The 12,393-nt window shown below is 35.9% G+C and overlaps 1 protein-coding gene across 5 annotated transcripts in view; it reads left to right on the forward strand.

Moving 5' to 3' along the window:
• The window catches only part of CEP120 (centrosomal protein 120), an 81,320-nt gene that overhangs the window by 20,155 nt on the left and 48,772 nt on the right, over positions 1–12,393 (forward strand). For all 5 annotated transcript variants that reach the window (XM_074382102.1, XM_074382107.1, XM_074382100.1 and 2 more), the window contains 5 exons: positions 1,659–1,807; positions 7,053–7,250; positions 9,542–9,769; positions 10,744–10,960; positions 11,964–12,138. In XM_074382102.1, coding sequence (XP_074238203.1) covers positions 1,659–1,807; positions 7,053–7,250; positions 9,542–9,769; positions 10,744–10,960; positions 11,964–12,138 — 967 coding nt within the window. The remainder of the gene's footprint in view (positions 1–1,658; positions 1,808–7,052; positions 7,251–9,541; positions 9,770–10,743; positions 10,961–11,963; positions 12,139–12,393) is intronic.

Genomic DNA, 12,393 nt, shown 5'->3' on the forward strand with positions numbered 1-12,393 from the left:
CTCACGCCTGTAATCCCAGCACTTTGGGAGGCCGACGCAGGTGGATCACTTGAGGCCAGGCGTTTGAGACTGGCCTGGCCGACATGGTGAAACCGTGTCTCTACGAAAAATACAAAAATTAGCCTGGCTTGGTGGCACAAGTCTGTAATCCCAGCTACTCAGGAGATGAGGCAGGAAGATCGCTTGAACCTGCGGGGTGGAGGTTGCAGTGAGCTGAAATCCACTCCAACCTGGGTGACAGAGCAAGATTCTGTCTAAAAAAAAACCAAAACAAAAACAAACAAACAAACAAAATATATATATATGATACCTAAATTGATGTTGTTCTAGATATATATTGAATTCATATTCAATATCTGAATTGATGCTGTTCTATATATAGATCTAGATTGACACTTCAGTATATATATAGTCAATCCAGATTGACACCTTCAATTCCATTCCAACACTAAAGATTTATTCTATTTTCACCTTCACCCTGTTTGTAACTCCCTTCTGTGTCAGGGAGAACATGTCATAGTTATTTTAACTTCTAAGCTCTATTGGCCTTACTATATAATGGCTACCTTTATTGAAGTGATTAATGGGTCGGAAGCTGTGCTAAATGCTTTGCTTTCATTATTTAATTTGATCTTTCAACAACTCTATAAAAGCTTTTTAGAAAAAAAGACTAAGAGAGATGGATTTAGTTTCCCTGTATGACAAGTGAAGGACAGAACTGGGATTGGACCCTTACTCTCTGTGACTCCGATATCTGTGCTCTTAATCATACTGTTTTTAGCCACTGCTACTGTAAGTGCAACTCTTTAGGATTAACTCCTAGAAGAAGGATTGCTTGTTTATAGGGTATGCACGTGTAAAATTCTGGTAGGCCCTGATACATCACCCTCGAATAGGTTATGCTAGTGTATACCTGCCAATGCTGAGAGCACTCACTTTCCTGCATTCTCCTTGACATTGGATATTATCTATTATTTTAGTTGTGTATGTTTTTTATTTTTAAAATCAATTTAAAAATCCCTGTCCCTCTTCAGTCTTCTCATACTGAAGCCTATTTGATTATGTCAGTTTTCTTCTCCAATTTTTCTTTATCATTTTCTCTTACTAGAAAACTATCCTAAAATGTTTCTGGATAGCATACAGAAAGGCAGTATGATATGGCCTCTGCTTATCTCTCCAGTCCCACCTTCTTCTGTATGTCGGTTCTCACTCTGTGATCTGGCACTCTATGCCTGTTTCAGTTTTCTCAACACATGCTTTCTCTTGCTTGCCTCTGTGTTCTTGTACATACTGTTCTTTCTGTCTATAACTTCTTTTTACCTCCCCCATTCTCTGTTCACTCTTTTCTTCTTAGCCACATCTAGCTTATTCACTTTCTAGTTTAGATTCACTGTAAAACCTATGTTAGATGCCTTTTCTATGTGGTTTGTTACCTTAAGGTTTTAAAAATGTTGCTTCAGAATTTCACTTTTATGTACAGAAAAGAAAATGCTGGTTAAGTAAGGTTACTTTGGTGAATATGTAAGAATGTAAAGGAAACCTTATTAGGTGTTAACTGAAAATCACCAAGCAAATTGAAAAATATAATCTGTTTAAAAAATCTTATAATGGTTTATGACAAACTACAATGTAGTTTTATTTTGTTTTTCTCTGTAAAGTACCTGCCATCCTGGCTGGACTTGACCCCAGGGACATTGTGGCAGTGCTGAATGAAGAGGGAGGCTACCATCAGATTGGACCAGCAGAATATTGCACTGACTCCTTCATTATGTCAGTGACCATAGCATTTGCCACCCAGTTGGAACAGGTGAGACTTTCCATGAGATTGGTGACTAATGAAGAATTTGAAAACATTACGTAAAACATTTTACCTTCCAGGTATTAGAAAGATTTACAAGTAGACCTTTTTTTTTTTTTAACTTTTGAAAAATGACTTCATAACAGTTTTCTTTTATACTAGAAAGAAAACTTTTTAATTTAGAAAAAGAATAGATTTTGATTATCTTGATTGTAAGAGAATAAATTAAATCTATCAGGATTTAGGAGAATGACCATCAGTTAACATTATTTTACATTGTACTGTGTGGCATTGTAAGGACTGACATGAAAGGATTTTTAGATTTGTGAATAATTTACTTTTTGGAGAAACTTCCAATGTAAGAAATATTTTCTTCCAGTAATACTTAATGCCTATAGTGTTTGGGGTTCTATTTTACCTTGTTTATAAACTAACAAATTAAGGTGTTGCTATCATGGATGCTAGCAGAATACACAGGTTCTGGATCAGAAACAAAGGAATTTATTACCCTCAGCACAGCAAGAATATGAATATTGGTATATTTCCTTCAGTTCCCCTTACTCCAAGTCCCATGGGGACTACACAGAGGGTCCCAGGTCGTTGCTTTGCACATTGGTGGGTTTTATCATAGCTGAGGAAACTGAATTTGAGGAACCTACTACTTTTATTATAAGCAGTAAGCAGGCCTGGTCTTTGTCCAGGAAGACACATTACCTTATGTCTCAAGTTGCTTAAACAACCCTGGGAAATGGGCTGAGTAAAACAGTGGTTCGGGCATTGCAGTCTTGGCATACTCTGTAAGAATGTGCAGGGATGCTCAGGGCTCATGGTAGATTGCCTTCCCAACAGTGGCTCAGCCCAAGAGTAGCTGTTATTCCATTGCCTTTCTCAAGTCCACTTCCCTTTTTCTTTCCCTCCTCTGCAGTCAACTTGGTTTTACAAGTCTACTTTTCTTGACATTATGTTGTTCTATAGTAGTGGAAATAGTTAATACTTATAAAAATAGATAATATGGTTTGTTACTGTAAAATTTTTATCAGATTATTCCCGTCCCCGCTTTTTTCCCTAAGAGACAAGTCTTTGTCGCCCAGGCTGAAATGCCTTGGCATGATCATAGCTCACTGTAGCCTTGAGCTCCAAGAGTCAATTGATCCTTCTGCCTCAGGCTCCTGAGCATCTGGGATTACAGGCATGTGCCATCACACCCACCTAATTTTTCAATTTTTTAAAGAAACAGGGTTTCTCTATGCTGCTCAGGCTGGTCTCGAACTCCTAGCCTCAAATGATCCTCCTGCCTCAGCCTCGCAAGGTTCTGGGATTACAGGTGTGAGCCACCATGCTTGGCCTTATTTACTTTCTTAAAGGAACAAAATGTCCATATAATCCACATTCACAAATGAAATATGCAATTAGTGGCCACATTATTATTTGACTTGCAAGGTACATCAGGTAAAGATTTTTCTCAGGAATGTGTTTACTTTGTCACACTGAATTCATGCCCACTATGTAAAGAACTTTGTGTTCTTTGAGCATTTACTCTTTCTCTCCTAGTTTGGTACTGTAATTTCCTCATTGGTACATATGTACTTTTGCCTTTGTATCAGTTTCTTTATTTTTCTTCTCTTCTTAAAGCTCTGCTTGTGGATTGTTATAGCTTAATATGCCACTCTAGTTGCAGGGAAAGCCAGGTATCTATTGTCTTTTTATTTATTAACCGCATCAGAACACTCTTGTCCACATGCCAGATCATTAGGAATGTACTGTATTTTTACTGTGTTGTTAACACATTTGCAAAGCGTTTTATTTTTTAATTTTATTTTTTTGAGATGGAGTCTCACTCTTGTCCCCCAGGCTGGAGTGCAGTGGTGCAATCTCGGCTCACTGCAGCGTCCACCTCCCCAATTCAAGGGATTCTTCTGCCTCAGCCTCCTGAATAGCTGCGATTACAGGTGCCTGCCATCATGCCTGGCTAGTTTTTGTATTTTTAGTGGAGACGGAGGTTTCACCATGTTGGCCAGGCTGGTCTTGAACTCCTGACCTCAGGTGATCCTCCCACCTTGGCATCCCAAAGTGCTGGGATGACAGGCCTGAGCCACCATTCCTGGCTGAATTTTAAATCACTGTTTTAACATTTTTATCCTCCTTAGGAAGGCATAATTGTTCCTATTTATTGATTAATTACTGTGTAATGCTCTGTATAGCAGACACTGTGCCACCACTCTGCATATTTTGTATTTAATCCTACCACAATCTTGAGTTATTTTCATTTTAGAGATGAGGAAACCAAGTCTTGGGAAGATCTTACAGCTAGTTAATGCCCCAAGTATATCTGACCATGTGATCAGTATTAATATTCTCTTTTTCCCATATAATGCTCTCTTGCCTCTTAATGAGTTTGGAAAAGATAGATTTGAGTTGGAATCTCATTCGCAGTATTTACCAGCTCCTTCAACTTAGGCAAGTTACTTAATCTTTTTGAGGCTTGATTTTATAGTTATATAGTGGTGATAGTACTATCTTTTCAGTTGTGCATGAGGAATGAGGTAATATTAGTAAGGTGCCTACCATATAATTTGTGAGAAGCTACATTTGTATGATAAAGTTTCCTGTGGATAATTGACCTATTGAGTCCGTAACTCTTAAAAAACAGTATAATACAGTTCTTGATAATACAGGTAACTTACTGGGACAAATTACTATTTCAGTTTAGTTAAAAAAAACAACAACACAAGTTAATGTCTGGCAAACTGCTTGCTATCTCTGTAAAAAAATTAAGCCAGATAGATTCCTCAGAATGTTAAACAGAATTACCCCATGACCAGCAATACTACTCCTAGGTCTATACCCAAGAGTATTGAAAACAGGTGTTCAAATAAAAATTTGTATGTGAGTATTTATAACAATACTATTCATGGTAGCTAAAAGGTGAAAACTTTTGACTGTGAAAAGGTGAAAACAGATGCCCAGATGAATGGATAAACAAACTTTGATATATCTACACAATTAAATGCAATTTAGCTATCAAAGTACTACTACCTGTGGGTGGTTGTGGCACACACCTGTAATCCCAGCTGCTCAGGAGCCTGAGGCAAGACGATCCCTTGAGTCCCAGCAGTTCAAGAAAAAAAAAAGGAATGAAGTACTGATACTTGGAGCAGCATAAAGGAATGTTGGAAACATGCTAAGTGACGCATTGTATGGTTCCATTTATATGAAATATCCACAATAGACAAAAGTTCCTACGAGCAGATTTGTGATTTCCAGGGACTTGGGGCAGGAGAGTATGGGTGGTGGGGTGTTGCTGCTTAATAATTGTATTCTTTATGTTTGGGATGAAACTAGCTGTTTAATTTTTTCCTCTAAACTTATTCAAAGGCAGTGTGAGAAAGCAGCTAGTAATAAACAAATTTACAAAACTTTTCAGATGCAAATCAATGACTTAAGCACATGTTACTATAAAGTTTTAGCAGAATGGAGGATTAAGTTTGGAGATGGAAGACTGGCTAGTGATAATCTTGCTTCCTTCTTTTCTTAAATATGAAAGTTAAGAGTCAGAAAAAAATATAGTCTTGAAATATCAGGATAATAAAGAATTTTTAAGAGAATTTCTTTCCATAATGGAAATAACTTAGAATTAAATATACTGTGAAATATATAAGGGTCTTTATTTCTTAATATTTTTATTGCTTTGTGATTATGAAAGAAAGTGAAAGAAAATGAAAATCTTTTCTAAACTTTTCCAGAATAATCACTCTTATGGATAGTGTGTTTTTCCCCAGGTATTTTCCATTTTCACTTAACAGCTCACTGTGTGCTAGGCATTGTTGTAGCCGCGACTATATCTCTTTTAATACTACCAACAACCCTAAAACAAGTGGATACACACAGTGATTAAGTAATTTTTCTAAAGCTTTACAGTAAGTTACTGAACCAGAGTGGGGTTTGGAATCTGACTCCAGAATCTGTGATCGTAACAATTCTAAGTGCATAGGTGTATATACGTCCACATGATTAAAATGTACTCACTTAAACATGAATACATTTTACAGTGTGGGATTAAAATAACTTACATTTATTATGTGTCTGTTATTGTGCTATTGTAATCTAAGTGGTTACTACTTTTATTTTCACAAACTATATAAACTATTTGGAAATTTTTTTAAACCAGCAGTATCTTAGAGCAGGGATCCCCAACCCTCAGGCTGTGGACTGGTACAGGTTTGTGGCCTGTTAGGAACCAGGCTACATAGCAGGAGGTGAGCAGCAGGGAAGCAAGTTTTATCCCCTGAGCTCTGCCTCCTGTCAGATCAGTGGCAGCATTAGATTTTCATAGGAGCACAAAGGGATCTAGGTTGCATGCTCCTTATGAGAATCTAATGCCTAATAATCTGAGGTAGAACTGTTTCCTCCTATAACTGTTCCCCCTACACCCTCCTGTTTGTGGAAAAATTGTCTTCCATGAAACCAGTCCTTGGTACCAAAATGGTTAGGGACTGCTGTCTTAGATAACTTTCAATTAGTATGTCATTATTTAGCAGCCATGGTGTATGATAATAATATTTAAGCCATCCCCTATTGATGAACACATTAAATGTTTATAGCTTATTGTTTAACAATATGCTAGTGAACATTAGGGGTCTGTTAGAAGATATTTTATGTTTTGTAGGAGAGGAATCCCATCTCTTAGTCATATGTAGCCATGAAACTACCACCTCTGAAAAGTAATGCTGATAGTACAAAAGGCTTTTTTTGGTGTTAATTCGTAGGCCTCTAAATTTTGACAGAATAGCCAAAAGCTTTATCGGAGACTTTAACTAAGATGTTATATATTAAATAGCCTACATTAAATTTTTTTAAACCTTTTCTCATTTATAACATAGAACCTCTGATGGCTGAGTAAGGATAAGATGAAATAAAATATGTGAAAATAAGGAAAGCTCGGTTTGAAATACTTAACCTCTTTCTTCTAGTTAGAACTTTCACATATTCTTTCATGGACCAGTTGAATGCAATGAAACTTTAAAACAGCATAAATCTATAAAGTCTTTTAGACTCTGCTTTTCTAAGACAACCCTTTAAAAAATTAAATTAGTAATTTAATAGTAATTTGGCAGAAATTTAGACATTTGAGGGACTAATTTTAAGACATCAAATAAATCAACATTTTAGCAAATATTTTGGGAGTGCAATAGATGCACAAGCATGTTTAGTGGTTTAGAAAGTAATACTGTTTTCTTTTTCCTGAAATGTTTAGTTAATTCCATGTACCATGAAACTTCCAGAAAGACAGCCTGAGTTTTTTTTTTACTACTCTTTACTGGGAAATGATGTTACAAATGAACCCTTCGATGATTTGATCAACCCTAACTTTGAGCCAGAGAGGGCATCGGTTCGCATCCGTAGCAGTGTAGAAGTTCTTCGTGTTTACCTGGCTCTTCAGTCTAAACTACAGGTAAGTACTGCAGCAAACGTTTTTAACTGGAGGTGGTCTTTTAAGCGTTAATTTAGTACCTAAACTAAACTAGAGTTTAGTACCTAAACTTAATTCTGTTTCAGTAGTAGGGGTTATCTTTCTGCCACATCTTCTAATTTTTTTAGGTACTACCCTGAGTCATGAAGTCATTGGCATTACAGTTACTTCAGAATTTTATGAGGTAACACCTCTCATCCCAGTAATTGAGAAAAGAGGTATATCAGTTATCAGTCCTTTGCAATAAAAAATTATTCCTGGACCCTAGAGCTGTGGGCATAGGCAAGGTTTTATTACTGTTAGTGGAGATATTAGGTGTAGGCACACACATCATAGTCTCAATTACAAAATATATATGCCTTACTGTTTTTAAAAGCAACAAGGTAAGACAGCTTTCTAAAGTCTGCCCTTGAGTTGAGTATTTTTTTATGAACTCTTTTTAAATTGGACTCCATTTAAAAGCAAACAGTGGCTGAGCATGGTAGCTCATTCCTATAATCCCAGCACTTTGAGAGGCCAAAATGGGAGGATCACTTGAGGCCAAGAGTTCAAGACTGGCCTGGGTAACATAACAAGACCATGTCTCTACAAAAAAGAAAATATTTAGATAATGGTGGTGTGTGCCTGTAATCTTAGCTACTCGGGAGGCTGAGGTGGAAGGATAACTTGAGTCCAGGAGTTGGAGGCTGCCGTCAGCTATGATCACCCTACTGTATTCCAGCCAAGGCAGCAGGGCAAGACTCTGTCTCATAAAAAAGATAAGTTAACCTTACCTACTAAATCTTACTCTTCTTTTTCGACACTTCCTTTTGATAAAACAGAAATAGGGTGGTAGTATATAGGGTTAGATATTCATTTGTTTAAAATAAAGTAATGGACAAGAGGTGAGAAGAAACATTAGGAAATTTTAGTAGAAATAAATTTCAGAGATGGTTCTCCTAAACCCAAGATATTTAGAGAACTGAAGTCTGTGTAAAATGACGACAGGCAGAAAAAAGCAGTTTGAATTTTATTTTGTATCTAACATATCAGTCCTTACCAAAAGTGTTGATTTATTTATTAGTTTCTAATGAAGGACACTTACATGATAAAAGTACTTTTTCTCCAGCCCATAGAAATTACACCTTAATATATTACACCTTAATATATTACACCTTAATATAATAATTTTGAGACTAAGTTACAGGTCTCTTTTTTTTTTTTAGATGGAGTCTATCTCTGACATCCAAGCTGGAGTGCAGTGGTGTGATCTCGGCTCACTGCAACCTCCGCCTCCTGGGTTTAAGCGATTCTGTTGCCTCAGCCTCCCAAGTAACTGGGACTACAGGCACATGCCACAACGCCCAGCTAATTTTTTTTGTACTTTTAGTCGAGACGGGGTTTTACCATGTTAGCCAGGATGGTCTCGGATCTCCTGACCTCGTGATCTGCCTGCTTCGGCCTCCCAAAGAGTTGGATTACTGGCATAAGCCACTGTGGCCAGCTGTCTCTTAACTCTTTCACTAATGATATTAGAGCTAAATATATTTTATAGCATGATTGTGTATTTATTATTTATTAAAATGCAAAGTTTGCTAAGGCTTCAATATAGTGAGCCAAAATAAGTTATATAACATTTATCTAGAACAGTTTTTTTTTTTTTGTACTTGTCAAAAGGTGGTAATATTGAACTTTTAATTAGCTATCAGTGATTAACAGTATATTCCACTCCAGAGATATTCCTTTACTTACTGTTAAGCACTCTTTTTAATATGAGGTCTGAAAAGCAAGAAAAGAGAAATAAATACTCAAGGTATCTTATGGATGAATAAAAACTATTTGAGGTTTTTAAATTCCAAGTCAGGATTGATCCACTGACTTGTTTTTTAAAACTATGTTTAAATTAATGATAAAATGGAAATAGAAAAATGTTGAGGTATTTGTTTTTTGTTTAAATTCATGCATTAGTTATTTCGTTATACATTTTCCATAGTGAAATATTAAAGTAGCTCACCAAAGAGACAGAAAAAGCAATAACATATGATTATGTAATACTGAAAGAAGAAATGAAAAAGGTAATAGCTATTATTGAGTTTTTAGTAAAATTTGTGTTTTATCACCAGTTTTAACTGTTATGTGTGAGAATTCCTTACTTAGTCACTTCAGGTCAATGAGGTATAATCTGCATTATATTTTCTTTCTGTGAATCATTTTATAACTTCTTATTAAGTTTATGATATTTAGGAGAAAGGAGAAAATATAAAGCCCTGTTTTGATTTTCCCTTTCATAATAGATTCATCTCTGCTGTGGAGACCAGTCACTTGGCAGTACAGAAATACCTTTAACTGGATTACTAAAAAAAGGCAGTACAGAAATCAACCAGCGCCCAGTCACAGTCGAGGGTGCTTTTACCCTTGACCCTCCAAACAGAGCCAAACAGAAGCTTGCGCCTATTCCTGTGGAGCTAGCCCCAACTGTCGGAGTGTCTGTGGCTCTGCAGAGAGAAGGCATAGACTCCCAGGCAAGTAGTGGCCCTCCTTCCATTCCCCCAGCTCCACTAGTCCCACTCATGATTACTTAAAAAAGTTGAACCTCAGAAGAATTACCTTCATAAGGATATATTTATTACTCTTAATTTGTGGCCTGTGCTATATGATAACCTCCTTTCTGAAAAGTGTTCTAACTTCTGTTGTAGTTTGTAAGTGATCCTACCCAGAGCCCTCTTAGCCTTTGGGACAGTCTTCTTGTGCAGTGGAAACCCACTCATGGTCTCCCTCACCACCAACTCAGTTAATGACTAAGGCAGAGGAGGAACGCCAGTAAAAGAGAACATTTTTAGACCTGGGAATCTGCATTGCTGTCATCTTTTTGGTTAACGCAACCTGAGCTAAAATAAAATCCTTGGTTCCTTAGTGCTTTTTAGTCCTCATACTGTCTTTAGTCAGTTTTCATAACACAGATGAGCATTTATTTGACTATGTATTTTTTTTTTATTGTGTCTTTTCCCAGAATCGACTTTATGTTGTTCTTTCAAAAAGCTGATCTTTATGCAGGTTGTGAATTAAAGATACAAACACTGAGTGTTTAAAAGATATATATACATATATTTTTAGTGGGGAGTGGAATAAAGGACAGAAAGAAAGTCATGTTAGACATCTTTTTTCTTTTCAGGAATGTAGTTCTCCATTGTACTGCCTTAGTAGGAATAACCATTCCCGGGGACACCTATTCCTGACTTCTTTTCCCAAATATCCCTTCTTACTCATTAGGATGCATTTTGGTATTCAGCTCTGGATATCATATTTCCTCTGTTCATCTTCCTTTTTCTGGTCCTAGATACTATAAGGAAATTTGCAAATTATGAAGAAAAATAGACTAGGAATATCCAAACTGGGAAAGGAAGCTTATGTTTTTAAAAACAACGCCAAGTTTTTTTTGCTTAATTGTGAAGGAAAGTTCTTTGCAAATTATCTTTTATTTAAAAATTGTTTTTAGTCTTTAATTGAATTAAAGACCCAGAATGAACATGAGCCAGAACATTCAAAGAAGAAAGTTTTAACCCCTGTAAAGGAGAAGACACTTACTGGGCCAAAATCACCAAGAGTGTCCCCTGTTCCATCTCACAACCAGTCACCTCCAACAAAAGATGATGCAACAGAAAGTGAAGTGGAAAGTTTACAGTATGATAAGGACACCAAACCAAATCCAAAAGGTAAGGTCTTTTGTTGGTTTGTTTACAGATCTTTGAGGTATTACATTTTGCAACCATCTAAAAAATGACTATGACAACTTTCATGAGATATAAGTAAAAATTGTGGATTTGTTAAGAACCAGTAGTGTATAGAATATAAAAAATTTCAATGCAAAGTCATTGCAATCTATCTAACTTCAAAATAGAATTCACTAAATTAAGGTAAGAGAATTTTTTATTTTACTTGTACACTGGAAATGTCCTACTGAATAGACATTGAAGAATATAGTTACTGCGAATAGATTTTTCAAATGATTAAATTCTTAAATAGCTTGAATTTTGGAGAAAACAGTTATTAACTGCCTCTTATAGTAAACTCATAATAGCCATTTTTGATCCTAAAGTTAAGGGAGAGCCAGAGAATTTGTGTTTATCTGATTTAATAAGATTTTTCCATCTATTGCTGCTATAGTGTAAGTAGTAGTGGATTAGGAGTTAGACATCTTTGGTGTAAATTAAATCTCTGTCACTGAGTAGCTGTGTGACTTAGACCACTCACTAAGTATCTCTCAATCTATGATAGGGTTGGCCGTCTGTTTAAGTTTTAGCTTTCTATTAGGCTATTTTAAATATGCCTAAAATAGCCAAAACTACTTTAAAAAGATGATGTCGTTATATCTCAGTAAGCCTCATATACAACCCTTCAAATGCTAAGTTATGTGCCTTTTGGAAATAAGTTAGTGCCTACTAGGCTACTATCATATATATTTCTCTTTTGGTTCTGTGCGTTTTCTATATGTATTGAGAGTAAGCTCTTTTTTCATGCAATTCTAGAATGGAAATTGAAACCTGGGTTATTTTGTGCAAGTTACTTTTAAGATACTTATACCTCAATTCATATGTTCATGACACAAAATAGCCCAATTTCTGCTTAAAGGTAAATGAGATTATAGCCTTAAATTATTTGTACAATTTAAGAGAAACTTTTAGCAAGTATGATTTTTTTTTTTTATGTTCATTTTAGCTGGTTCTTCTATACCTGTGTCACTGGCCCAGCCAGTAACTACATCCCATGCTTCAGAAGTAGCTTCAGGACAGAAGATTGCTGTTCCAGCAACATCACATCATTTTTGCTTTTCAATAGACTTAAGGAGTATACTTGCCTTGGAGATTGGTTTTCCAATCAACTGTATATTAAGGTGTGATTTGATTTTGTTTCAAAGTATTATTTTCTGAAGAGAAAGGACTTTCCTCTGTTTGGGGAATTGCAGAGAAAGAAATGTCACCAAAGAAGTTATAACATTTGTTAAATCAGTGGACTCAAAGGGGGTAAGGCTATATCCTAATGACTTTGAATTCAAACCAGGGTGGCATTGGTAGTATAAGAGGTAACTGTCTTATCTATTCTAGTATAATAATTGTAGGCATTTATGATAATTTATTCTAAGTAATGT

This window comes from Saimiri boliviensis, chromosome 1 (genome assembly GCF_048565385.1).
Source record: "Saimiri boliviensis isolate mSaiBol1 chromosome 1, mSaiBol1.pri, whole genome shotgun sequence".
In the NCBI taxonomy this organism is placed as follows: Eukaryota; Metazoa; Chordata; class Mammalia; order Primates; family Cebidae; genus Saimiri; species Saimiri boliviensis.